At 35.2% G+C, this 13,164-nt stretch overlaps 1 protein-coding gene across 8 annotated transcripts in view; it reads left to right on the top strand.

The window, feature by feature from the left end:
* LOC111516106 (choline/ethanolamine transporter flvcr2a) overlaps positions 1-12,408 on the top strand; it is a 91,491-nt gene extending 79,083 nt beyond the window's left edge. For 7 of the 8 annotated variants that reach the window (XM_074172520.1, XM_074172509.1, XM_074172525.1 and 4 more), the window contains exons 6-9: positions 741-949; positions 1,140-1,246; positions 8,859-8,969; positions 12,010-12,408. In XM_074172520.1, the coding sequence (XP_074028621.1) occupies positions 741-949; positions 1,140-1,246; positions 8,859-8,969; positions 12,010-12,295 (713 nt within the window). In that variant the 3' untranslated portion in view covers positions 12,296-12,408. The remainder of the gene's footprint in view (positions 1-740; positions 950-1,139; positions 1,247-8,858; positions 8,970-12,009) is intronic. The other variant, XM_074172536.1, reaches the window with a different exon arrangement.
* The last annotated feature ends 756 nt before the right edge of the window (positions 12,409-13,164 follow it).

A 13,164-nucleotide genomic window follows, 5' to 3' on the forward strand; every position in this document is an offset into this window, starting at 1 on the left:
ATATGCGCCAAAACAGTCAAAAACATTACCTTCTGAAGAAATTCAACAATTTTTAAAGGATGCACCTGATGAAAAAAAAAATTTGCTGATAAAGGTATGAATTGAAAATGTTTAAATAAATATCGAAAAATGAATGTTTGGTTTTGATTTCAGGCTGCTTTAGCTATTTGCCTTACATGGGCATGCCGTTGTGATGAAATTCGAAAATTAAACATGACATGGAAGGTCTCGATTCGGCCCTTTTAATAAAAGCTTTCTAGAAATTTCAGTCAGCAAATTCTACGATATGCATCGATATAAAAAATTGTAAATATCTCGAAAACGATCACCTTCAGCGTTATTGAGAAAGTGTACCTTTTTTACTTGGAAAAGGTGCGGGAATTAGGTTTTTCATGAAAAATACCAAAAGTTTACTGCCAAAAAAGTTAGGGCGATTTGAAATAAATAATGACAGCGTACGCAGCTCCCTCTAGACGTTACATGAAAATTAATACGAAATTATGATTTCCCAAGTCGAAAAAACTCCGGGTATCGAATTTCGTGCAAATATTTTCAAGAAGCGAACAAAAAATTCAATTTCAACACCCTGTAACTCCGAAACGAAGCATTTTCGGACACAAGTCCATATAGACTTCTCTTCTTAAAATTGTCTCAGGAATACGTCACTTGAATATTTTAACGTGCTTATGTTACACCCTATATACAAACAAAACGTTATTTTTTGCTTGATTCAATGGCAGTTTTCAGGGCAAAGCCAACTCTTCCTCCAAGTCCATCTCAGTTGCAGCTTTTGACTCAATCCGAAGATAAACCGTCCTTTTTTCAAAACTGTAAGAGCCTTTTCAGGAATAAGGATTATTTGTTGGTACTTGTGATATTCGGTGTGGTCAACGGTTTGTGGAATAGTTTCGGAATTTTAGTTAATTCCCTCTATACGAATTATTTTCCGGTAAGTTCAACTTCAGATTGATGATAGCTATTATCTTTCTGCACCAATCCTAAATTTATTTTGGAATTTCAATATATTTCAAATTGCTACAAAGTGATATTGTACGATAAACTTTACTGTGTCAAAGTTTCAAGTTCATGAGAGAATACTGTGAATTCCAGGAATTAATTTTTTTTTATTTATATTTCAGAATGGGGGAACCGACATTGGTATAATAACTCTAATGTCGATTATATCTGGAGGTTGTATAGGAAGCGTTGTCTTTGGATACGTGTTGGACAAAACCCACGAGTTCAAGTAAGTGGTTTTTTCTTCTGATTGATTCGGCCGTTACTTGTATGAAATTGTTAAGAATGCCATCACGAAAGTGAAAGACTGGTTTGACACAAATCTCTTGAGCTTGAATTTATCAAAAACAAAAGTAGTATCCTATCGTTCCCAGATTCCAGCCGTATATCTAAATACACACATCGGAAAAGTCTAGGGATATTTTTATAACATACTAAATATCATAAAAATAAAATGCATGAGGTCGTTTAATTTCGATTAAATTGGTACACTCGACCACCCTGTAGATTTCTATGGGTTGAACAAAGCCTGCAAAAACGGTAATTAATCTTTTATCAAGTTTTTTACAAACTGTTGTTTTTCGGCTAAAATGAATAATCTGAAAGTGTCGAGTTTGTACATTCTATGCAGTTCTTGCTCAGCAATTAAACTGGAAATATTGTGCTTTAACATGGAACGCCATCACTTACCATTGGCTGAGATGAATAGAGCTGTAGGGCTTCTTCAAGGTGGCATGCGACAAAATGATGTAGCTCTTCGTTTGGGGGTCTCCCAAAGTATTATCAGTCGATTGTGGCGGCGTTTCCGTGAAACTGACAGTCCAGCCGAACAACATTCAGGGCGAGGACGCGCTACAACTGCAGTTCAAGACCGATTTTTGGTCTTAACCACAAGAAGACAACCGACAATCCCGGCACCTGAGTTGGTTAACGTGTTGCAGCAGACGCACCAGGTAACCATTGGTCGTGATACTGTCAGAAATCGACTGCATGAAGCAGATCTCCACAACAGAAGGCCACTTAGATGTCCACCTTTGTCGAGAGGCAATCGCGGTAGAAGATTAGAGTGGTGTCAAGAACATCAAAACTGGGATGCAAATGATTGGGCCACAGTTTTGTTTACAGACGAATCCAGATTTGGATTTCATCCAGATTCTCGTCGAGAAAGACTGTGGACACGACCTGGAAATAATGAACGTCCAGGAAGTCCTCACATACAGAGGTGGTACAGTAATGCTACGGGGCGGAATCATGATCGGCGGCAGAACCGATCTCGTTTTTCCAAATCGCTCCCTCACAGCTCGACAGTACCTCGACACCATTCTTCTACCTATCGTCCGTCCGTTTGCTGGTGCTGTTGGTGAAAACTTCCACCTAATGCACGATAATGCTCGTTCACATGTCGCGCGTCTAGTGACTGACTGGCTCACCAACGAAGGAGTTGATGTATTGCCATGGCCAGCACAATCACCGGACCTGAATCCCATCTAGCATGTGTGGGACATGCTTCAACGAAGAATTACTCCGGATATGGGGAACATTCACACAACGTTTCAATTGAGAGAGCTTTTAATCGCTGAATGGGCAAATGTACCTCAACAAGAGATTGAAAATCTCATTTTGTCGATGCACGATAGATGTAGGGCCGTAATAAACCAGCGTGGAGGCCATACTTTGTACTGATTCCAATTTTTTTTGTATTATGATTTTTTTTCGGGATGCCAAAGAAGAGCCATATTTTTTTTAGTTTTGCTTATATGCGCACTCAGTATTTTTGACCATTCAATAAATTTTGTTGTAAGTTACATTCGTTTAATAATCATCCGTCAACTTTTTTTTTCCTAAAGCGATCTAAAAAAAATTATTGCCATTTTTAAAAATATCCCTAGACTTTTCCGATGTGTGTAATATTCAAATTGACAACATACCAACTTCTAAATTCCTTGGCTTGTTCATTGACAATAATTTAAAATTCAACAAACATGAAGGTAGATACTTTTCTAAATTCCTTGGCTTGTTCATTGACAATAATTTAAAATTCAACAAACATGTACTTTGAAATCCAAGCTGTCCTCTGAATGTTATGCAATACGAGTAACTGCATTTGAGCTCGAATCTGCAGAAGCTAAAATGGTTTATCGTTCCCTCTTTAAATCCCATTTTCGTTATGGTATTTGCTTTTGGTGTGTGTGTTCTACCACATGCCTTCAATCAGTATTACTAATACGAAAACGTGCAAAACGATGTATACGCAAAGCCAAGCCTAGGAACTCTTTTTTTGGTACCTTGGGAGCTGTCTGACTTGTCCATTTAGTCCAAGTCTCCAGAAATTACTGCAGCCTCTTGGGCTTATTGCGTTTATTCTCCCATCTTCTCATGACATTCATTACATCAGACGCGTTCCCTGTACCAGTTTGTACAGGTTCCGTGTTGGATGTTCGTCATATTCTTCTGGACGTAATTTTGTACGTCCATATATTGCCTACCTCCTGTGATCCAGTGCCTCACATTCGCATAAGATGTGTAGAGCTGTTTTTCTCCCTTCGTGGCATAATCTGCAGCTGAGGTATCCGTTGTACAGCCCCATTTTATTCAGGTGTCCTCAAAGCGGACAATGACCGATTAGTAACCCTGTAATTATTCTGAGCCGATCCCTACTATATTGAAGTAGTTCTTCGGTTCTTTTCTCGGACGGTTCCCTAATGAAGGTTCTACTGTGTTTGTTGCCAGGTACTTTTGTCCAGTACTCTGGACTTCTTATTGGTCCATGTCTCCTAATCTGGTTTAGTATCAATAATTTTGGTACCCCCAGAGCTGGTTCAGGACCTATATATGAAGTTGATGATCCGCGTCAAGCGCATTCATTAGCTCTATCATTAGGTTCGTTCCAACCAGCGTCAGAAACAGTTTCAGACAGTCAGGATTCTGCGCAGTAATGTGATTGCGTTCCAACGTGAGTTTCCAAACATTAGTAAACTATCAGTTTTCTGTTCCATCCAAGATTCAAACCTGTTCGAAATCTATCAGAATGGTTTGAGGATTATCTTCTAACCATCAATCTGACGCATGCGTATTCCGTATTACTGTTTCTGTTTTATGTTCATGCAACTTACAAACAACATAACCTGCAAAAATTGTTATAAAATAAATTATGTATTTGCTGGCGCAGGAAAAATTGGGAATTCTTTAAGTGAACCTTTAATATGAACATCTTTAATTACACAAATTAATTATTGCGGTGACCTCCCAGTTCCATGTTGATAAGTAAATAGAATAGAGATATAAAATACTGCAACCTTCTTTTACTCTCCAGAAATACACTTGATTAGATTTATTTTTAAAGAATTGAAGGGGTTATATTTTTAGGAGTGACATTCGTTGTGGAATGTTTGAAATACAAACTGAGTAGAGAAAAGTATCTTCTGTATAATTCAGTGTTCATATAGAAGTATTTGTTTCGAAAGAATTTTTTTTTCTTTCGTGTAATTCAATGTTTATATGAAAGTAGCTGTTTCAGGAGGACATTCTTTCAGTTTGTGTCTGAAAGTTACTTCTTTGCATGATCTACACATCCATGTATAGAGTTACTTATTTTCAAATTGATTACTTCCTTCCTTTCTTTGGAAGATTTCCTCATCCCCTTTTTTGTATTAAGATGGAGTAGTAGAAAGCCAAAAACTTTCCCAAATTATTTTTAAAGGTTATGTTGAAATTCCATGCCAAACTTCAGTTGAACTATCAGCTGTTTCAATCAGAAATTTCAAATTAATCAGAAACCAATATTTACCAGACATGCGCGTTGTCAACGATTTACAAACAGTTGGAAATCTGTTTGTGACTCAAGGTTGGAACGAACCTATTACATGTGATTCCTAAATGTCCTGACACCCAGTACAAAATTAATTCATTCCTGTTTGCAAGTTCACTCAGTTTTTCATGGCATTCCCAGACCAGTTTTGATGTCACCTTCGGATTTGTCAGAGCCCCTAGCTCTGACAGAGACAGCTCTTGCTGTCTGTAAAAATATTGATCCGCTCATTTCTTTGAGGTCTCAATTTAATGAGCCTTGCACACTGCAAGATAGCATACTCTTCCGCCTGAAAGACGGATGTGTATAGTCCTAGCGGATAGCTGTAGTTTAAATTTCTATCCGCTCGGTATATTCCAGCTCCCGTTCCATGTTTGGTCTTCGATCCATCTGTATACCAGGTGTTTCTTCCAAACATGTTTTCGGGTTGACTAATGGTCTTCTACCCTCCACGGCTCATGATTTTGGCCGTGAAGTTTGTGTTAAAGATGTACTTCGGTGTTATGTGGTCCGTGCACATATTCAATATGTGCTCCTCCACTTGTTCCGAAATTTCTGTTGGGTCCGATCTTTCGTAGTTCGGTGAGTTTTCCAGTCTGAATTGTCCCATCCTGGTCTTCCCCATCATCATAAAGTGTAAAGGAGGTAGATTCAGGAGGGTCTCCAATGCAGCTGTTGCACCAGACAGAGATGCGTATTTTATCATGGGTTTAACCACCATCATTATAGCCAATATACCACGTGTGGTTTTAGCCCCTATGTTTTTCCATAGGTTTCCGCTTTCCTCTTTATCCTGTCCAAGTGTTGGTTCTAGGTCAGTTTGGAATCTACTATTACTCCCAGATATTTAACCTCCCCCGACACTTGTATTTCTTCACCTCGAAGTTTTAGAGGTCCGAGACCCCCCGTTTTAGTCCTCTTGGTGAATGCTACTGTGGTCGGTTTGGATGGGCTTATGTTAAGCCCTTCTTCTTCGTTCCATCTTGTTATAATATTCAGGGCCTGCTGCATGCATGATTGTATTTACTACATGATTGTATTTACCCTGGACTAAGTCGTCTGCATAGGCCAGTGCTTTATACCCATTGTGGTCCAGGAGACATAATAGCTCGTCCATTACAAGGTTCCATAACAGAGGGGATATTACCCTCCCTGAGGACAGCCCCTTGCTACCTGTGTCACGGCTGTTTCCCCCATAATAGTTGTGGTTGTGGAATTTGTTGTATTTACTACATGATTGTATTTACCCTGGACTAAGTCGTCTGCATAGGCCGGTGCTTTATACCCATTGTGGTCCAGGAGACATAATAGCTCGTCCATTACAAGGTTCCCTAACAGAGGGGATATTACCCTCCCTAAGGACAGCCCCTTGCTACCCGTGACACGACTGTTTCCCCCATAATGGTTGTGGTTGTGGAATTGGTTGTGGTTGTGGAATTGGCCGACTCATGATGGGAAGATCGTTGGTTCGATTCCTACCTCGACCTCGAGAGAATTTATCTGGTTGAAGCTGGAATGATTCTGCAACCGTGTTAGGAATCACACGTTAAAAGGTAAGACCTCGTTAGTCCTTAGCTCGCACAAGTTTCTCAACTTCTGAGAGTTGTATGGGGGCGACAGCTGATTAACGGAAAAACAGATTTTAAACAGATTCAAACAGATATACCAATCTTCCCCTAAGCATGCAGTCTATCCACCTAAAGCCTGTCTTGTCGATCCCTCCCCTCCTCGACGCCTGGATGATTGATTCTAACGACGTATTATCAAATGCGCCCTCAATGTCCAAAAGAGCAACTAAAAGTACTTCCTTGTTTTTGTAAGTATGTTCTACGTTTTCTGTTACCCGACATAGAGCCGTTTCTGTTGACATAACTGTCCTGTATGCCTATTGGTCTCAGTGTAATGGTCTCTTAGCCAGTGATACGTCCCTGATACGTAGTTTTTCTAGCGTTTTCAACGCAAATGACATGAGTCTGATTGGTCTCAAGGTCTTCGCTGAGTCCTGTCCGATTTTCCCACGTTTCGGAATGAAGATGGCCCTGATCAGTCTCCAGTGAAAACTTGTCCTGAGAGCCTAGGGACTCTTGTCGGCCTCTTGTCGCCTCTAACAGAATCCTAACTGTGATCTCGTTATTTATATATCAGACAATCTGCCTTCTCTTCAAAAATAGGGTCTTGTTTAACAACTTGGACGAGCCAATGTATCAAACCAGGCTAAGATTCAGCTTCAAATTACCCCTGGCTTCTTCGACCCTAGGTAAAGATTCCATTATTTACAATGGTCTCAAAATGTTCAATCACCTTCCTCAAGCTATAAGAACCATAAATGACCTTAGAGCTCTTAAGAAAGAGTTGAAAGACTTGCTTTCTGTGAGACCTTATTATAGCTTAGCAGAATTCTTTGATGATAATTTTAATTGAGTAGACTAACTATAATATCTACGGTATTTTATTGATTTCATTCAATTAAGTTTAAATTGATTTATTTAATTTTATTGATTATGTTCTTATATCCTGAACGTTTGTAATAGGTTATTGTTATTGTTTTTGTTAGGTTATTGTTCACATGTATCTTTTCAGTTCATGTTATCACTTACTTTGAGTGATTTTACTTTTGTGATACTTTTGTGATTTCATTTATACCTATGTTAATTATATTTCGCACAAGGCTTTGTCAATGAGAATATATTCTTCAGACAATAAAGTATATTTAAATTTATTTGACTTGAATCAAATCCATAGTAATTTCCTAAACTACATCTCAGTATTTGATCTCCACAAATTTTATTTGAAAAATATATCGCCAAAAATATATCGCACAGTAGCTTTGTCAAAAGTGATTTGAATTCTGTTGACTTCAAGTCACTGTTCAAATCACTGTGTGGAATAGTTTATTGAAATAGGATCCATAAATTCACAGCAGATATAAATAAATTATATATATCAAAGCAACAACGTAAATTTACAATAACACAAAAATAAAGATACTCAGGTGGATCTACACTAAAAAGATGAATAAATAAGTATATCTCGTAAGGTTGATTACGTTCAAACCGAGGAAAGTTTTCATTTTCACATCTATACATTATCGGCTGAACTATCAACTAAAAAATCTAGTTCATTTTGTCGGCCATTGTGTCGTGTTGAAAATAATCTAATCGGACTGTATCTGATGCGTTTTTTTTTTCATAGCAGTTATGAATTTTATTATTATAAACTACATACATTCAAATTCGATTTATTTATTCATCAATTCTCATACAATACATTTGAAGTGATGAATTTATAAATGGAATATAACAGTTCAGTTATTTTTTCCAGCTCAATTTCAGTAGTAAAGATGATAAAACATATATAGTGTGTAAAAGCCTAATGGAATAAATTCATTATTTCGGTTGCGGTGCATATTTCAACAAAATTCTGAAACACTTCAATTTAAAATATAATTTGACATACTTCAATGGAAAAATGCTACCCCTACCTTCAACCCCCGTCGAATGACAGGTACAACCCCCAATTTTTTAAATGGGAAGTATAGGCTTGTGATTTATCGTTTGAAAGGTATCTTTCTTCTCTATTCAAAAATGTTATCGTTTTTAAGTTTATAAATAAAAATCGTGTGGTTATCAAAATTCGATAAAACACACTCAAAACTTATTGCACTATACTCAAAACTCATTTCATGTTGAGGTATTGATAATAAAAAAGTAAGCAAAAACCATAAATGTTCTTTATAGATGGTATCCTTTGAAAAACTATAAATAATTTCCGTGGCAACGTTAGTTTAAGACGCCTCATCAACTTGTTTTCTATGTTACAACATCAGTTGTCAGTATTTTAATTAGGTTAAAAGTTCGTTAACTCCAAGTCTGACGAATGGTTAGATTAACGGAATTGAATAAAATAACAGTTTCACAAATGATTGGTTACAGAGGTGAAACCCGAACACAACAGCGAGTAGCTCGCCTATTTCATGAGAAATTTCCTGTTTTATACTGTACTATAATAAAACCAATATTGATTTCTGTTTCAGAAAAACTAGCTTCGCAGTTTTGGTTCTATCATCACTGACCTACATTCTTTTGGTTGTTTCATTTTATTTCAAGATAAGAATCGCTACATTTTTCACGATCCCTCTTTTCGGGTAAGACATACATTCATGTTTGTGTCAATCATTCATTAAACCATTCGCTTATTCATTCATTCATTCATCCATTTATGTATTTCTGTATTTCTGTAAATTCACATACAATGCACATGCTCCGTCTCTTCAGCGTTTTCTCAGTTTATCCCAGATTTGGTGAAACAACTAACTCTCAAACAGAAGCCCCTTTACTGAAGGGCCTGGCAAAATATCTGGTAAAATGCTCCAACTATCAATCAAGCATTACCTTTTGCCCCTCACACATATTATCAATTCATCGTTTAAAACAGGCTGCATTCCCCAGCACTGAACGATATCGTTTGTCAAACCAACACCTCTACAAAAGTAATTAGCCTCAGATAAGTCAAAAATTGTTCATATATCTGTTTGCTAAAGAAAATTTCTAGCTAAATTTACCAAAAGAAGGCGTCAACGTTTTTGAAGTCATAAATTGTTCATATATCTCTTTGCTAAAGAAAATTTCTAGCTAAATTAACCAAAATAAGGCGTCAACGTTTTTGAAGTCAAAAATTGTTCATATATCTCTTTGCTAAAGAAAATGTCTAGCTAAATTTATCAAAATAAGGCGTCAACGTTTTTGAAGTCAAAAATTGTTCACATATCTCTTTCCTAAAGAAAATTTCTAGCTAAATTAACCTAAAAAAAAAATAAAAATAAGGCGTCAACGTTTTTGAAGTCATAAATTGTTCATATATCTCTTTGCTAAAAAAAAATTCTAGCTAAATTAACCAAAATAAGGCGTCAACGTTATTGAAGTCAAAAATTGTTCACATATCTCTTTCCTAAAGAAAATTTCTAGCTAAATTAACCAAAATAAGGCGTCAACGTTTTTGAAGTCAAAAATTGTTCACATATCTCTTTCCTAAAGAAAATTTCTAGCTAAATTAACCAAAATAAGGCGTCAACGTTTTTGAAGTCATAAATTGTTCATATATCTCTTTGCTAAAGAAAATTTCTAGCTAAATTAACCAAAATAAGGCGTCAACGTTTTTGAAGTCAAAAATTGTTCATATATCTCTTTGCTAAAGAAAATTTCTAACTAAAATTACCAAAAGAAGGCGTCAACGTTTTTGAAGTCAAAAATTGTTCATATATCTCTTTGCTAAAGAAAATTTCTAACTAAAATTACCAAAAGAAGGCGTCGACGTTTTTGAAGTCAAAAATTGTTCATATATCTCTTTGCTAAAAAAAATGTCTAGCTAAATTTACCAAAAGAAGGCGTCAACATTTTTGAAGTCATAAATTGTTCATATATCTCTTTGCTAAAGAAAATTTCTAGCTAAATTAACCAAAATAAGGCGTCAACGTTTTTGAAGTCAAAAATTGTTCACATATCTCTTTCCTAAAGAAAATTTCTAGCTAAATTAACCAAAATAAGGCGTCAACGTTTTTGAAGTCAAAAATTGCTCATATATCTCTTTGCTAAAGAAAATTTCTAACTAAATTAACCAAAATAAGGCGTCAACGTTTTTGAAGTCAAAAATTGCTCATATATCTCTTTGCTAAAGAAAATTTCTAACTAAATTAACCAAAATAAGGCGTCAACGTTTTTGAAGTCATAAATTGTTCATATATCTCTTTGCTAAAGAAAATTTCTAGCTAAATTAACCAAAATAAGGCGTCAACGTTTTTGAAGTCATAAATTGTTCATATATCTCTTTGCTAAAGAAAATTTCTAGCTAAATTAACCAAAATAAGGCGTCAACGTTTTTGAAGTCAAAAATTGTTCACATATCTCTTTCCTAAAGAAAATTTCTAGCTAAATTAACCAAAATAAGGCGTCAACGTTTTTGAAGTCAAAAATTGCTCATATATCTCTTTGCTAAAGAAAATTTCTAACTAAATTAACCAAAATAAGGCGTCAACGTTTTTGAAGTCTAAAATTGCTCATATATCTCTTTGCTAAAGAAAATTTCTAACTAAATTAACCAAAATAAGGCGTCAACGTTTTTGAAGTCATAAATTGTTCATATATCTCTTTGCTAAAGAAAATTTCTAGCTAAAATTACCAAAAGAAGGCGTCAACGTTTTTGAAGTCAAAAATTGTTCATATATCTCTTTGCTAAAGAAAATTTCTAACTAAAATTACCAAAAGAAGGCGTCGACGTTTTTGAAGTCAAAAATTGTTCATATATCTCTTTGCTAAAAAAAATGTCTAGCTAAATTTACCAAAAGAAGGCGTCAACATTTTTGAAGTCATAAATTGTTCATATATCTCTTTGCTAAAGAAAATTTCTAGCTAAATTAACCAAAATAAGGCGTCAACGTTTTTGAAGTCAAAAATTGTTCACATATCTCTTTCCTAAAGAAAATTTCTAGCTAAATTAACCAAAATAAGGCGTCAACGTTTTTGAAGTCAAAAATTGCTCATATATCTCTTTGCTAAAGAAAATTTCTAACTAAATTAACCAAAATAAGGCGTCAACGTTTTTGAAGTCATAAATTGTTCATATATCTCTTTGCTAAAGAAATTTTCTAGCTAAATTAACCAAAATAAGGCGTCAACGTTTTTGAAGTCAAAAATTGTTCATATATCTCTTTGCAAAAGAATATTTCTAGCTAAATTAACCAAAATAAGGCGTCAACGTTTTTGAAGTCAAAAATTGTTCACATATCTCTTTCCTAAAGAAAATTTCTAGCTAAATTAACCAAAATAAGGCGTCAACGTTTTTGAAGTCAAAAATTGCTCATATATCTCTTTGCTAAAGAAAAATTTCTAACTAAATTAACCAAAATAAGGCGTCAACGTTTTTGAAGTCATAAATTGTTCATATATCTCTTTGCTAAAGAAATTTTCTAGCTAAATTAACCAAAATAAGGCGTCAACGTTTTTGAAGTCAAAAATTGTTCATATATCTCTTTGCAAAAGAATATTTCTAGCTAAATTAACCAAAATAAGGCGTCAACGTTTTTGAAGTCAAAAATTGTTCATAAATCTCTTTGCTAAAAAAAATTTCAGCTAAATTTACCAAGAGGAGGCGTCGACGTTTTTCAAAAATTGTTCAAATATCTCTTACAGGTTTTTCATAGCTAGTACCCTAGTCATCAGCTTCGAGTATGCCCTCGAAGTTACTTATCCAATTCCAGAATCTTCCAGCTGTTCCCTTCTGAACGCAGTAATTTTTTTGTTCGCGATACTATCAACATTGATACTCGAAAGTCTCATCGATGCAATTGGATATGAGGGAACATTTGGATTCGTTTTGGCATTGTTGCTTTGTTGTACGTTTGCCGTTTTCTTAATTTCCTCCAAATTACGCAGAAGAGAGGCAAATCTTGCAGGTACAGAACAACAATCCAGGTAACAAAAGTGGAATTAACATTACAGAAAATTTAATTTATGAAAAATTAATAGAAGCAGACTTAATTGTTATGACACAAAGGTTGTTGAAATTCAAATAAATGTATATAATTGTTATAGATGTTTCATTGTTAGCAATAGAAAAATGTGAAATACATGTCCTAAATCCTAACCCATTAGCTTCCTCGGTATGTAGCTACGGTATCAGGGAAACGCGTCTGGAAATTGAAATGTTTGTGAAAATTCACGGTAGAAAGCTAAAGCTACGGTGTTAGCGAAATACGTCTAGAAATGAAAATGTTTGTGAAAATTATCGGTATAAAACTACGGTATTAACAAAACACGCATAGAAATACATTCAAAATATAATAATGGAGATTTTGAATGGAGTGATTCGTTACTTGATGAAGATCAATAACACTAACCCCCTAGCTTCCTTGGTAGGTAGCTACGGTGTTAGCGAAATGCGTCTAGAAATCAAAATGTTTGTGAAAATTCTCGATAGAAAGCGACGGTGTCAGCGAAACACGTCTATAAATAAAATATGTTTAGATTTTTCACATATAAAACCATATCTACAATGAAAATATAATGAAGATTATGAACGGACTGACTCGTTACTTGATGAAGATTAATAACATTAACCCTTAGCTTCCTCGGTAGGTAGCTACGGTGTTAGCGAAACACGTCTAGAAATTAAAATGTTTCTGAGAATTCACAGTAGAAAGCTAAGGTGTTAGCAAAACACTTCTAGAAATTGAAATATTTATGAAAATAATCGGTGTAAAGCTACGGTGTTAGCGAAACACGTCTAGAAAAAAAAATATGTTTGATTTTTTAAATGTAAAACTATATCTCCATTCAAAATATAAT

Source organism: Leptinotarsa decemlineata, unplaced genomic scaffold (genome assembly GCF_025532065.1).
Source record: "Leptinotarsa decemlineata unplaced genomic scaffold, Ldec_3_MD MMD2_P_RNA_scaffold_12, whole genome shotgun sequence".
Taxonomy (NCBI): domain Eukaryota; kingdom Metazoa; phylum Arthropoda; class Insecta; order Coleoptera; family Chrysomelidae; genus Leptinotarsa; species Leptinotarsa decemlineata.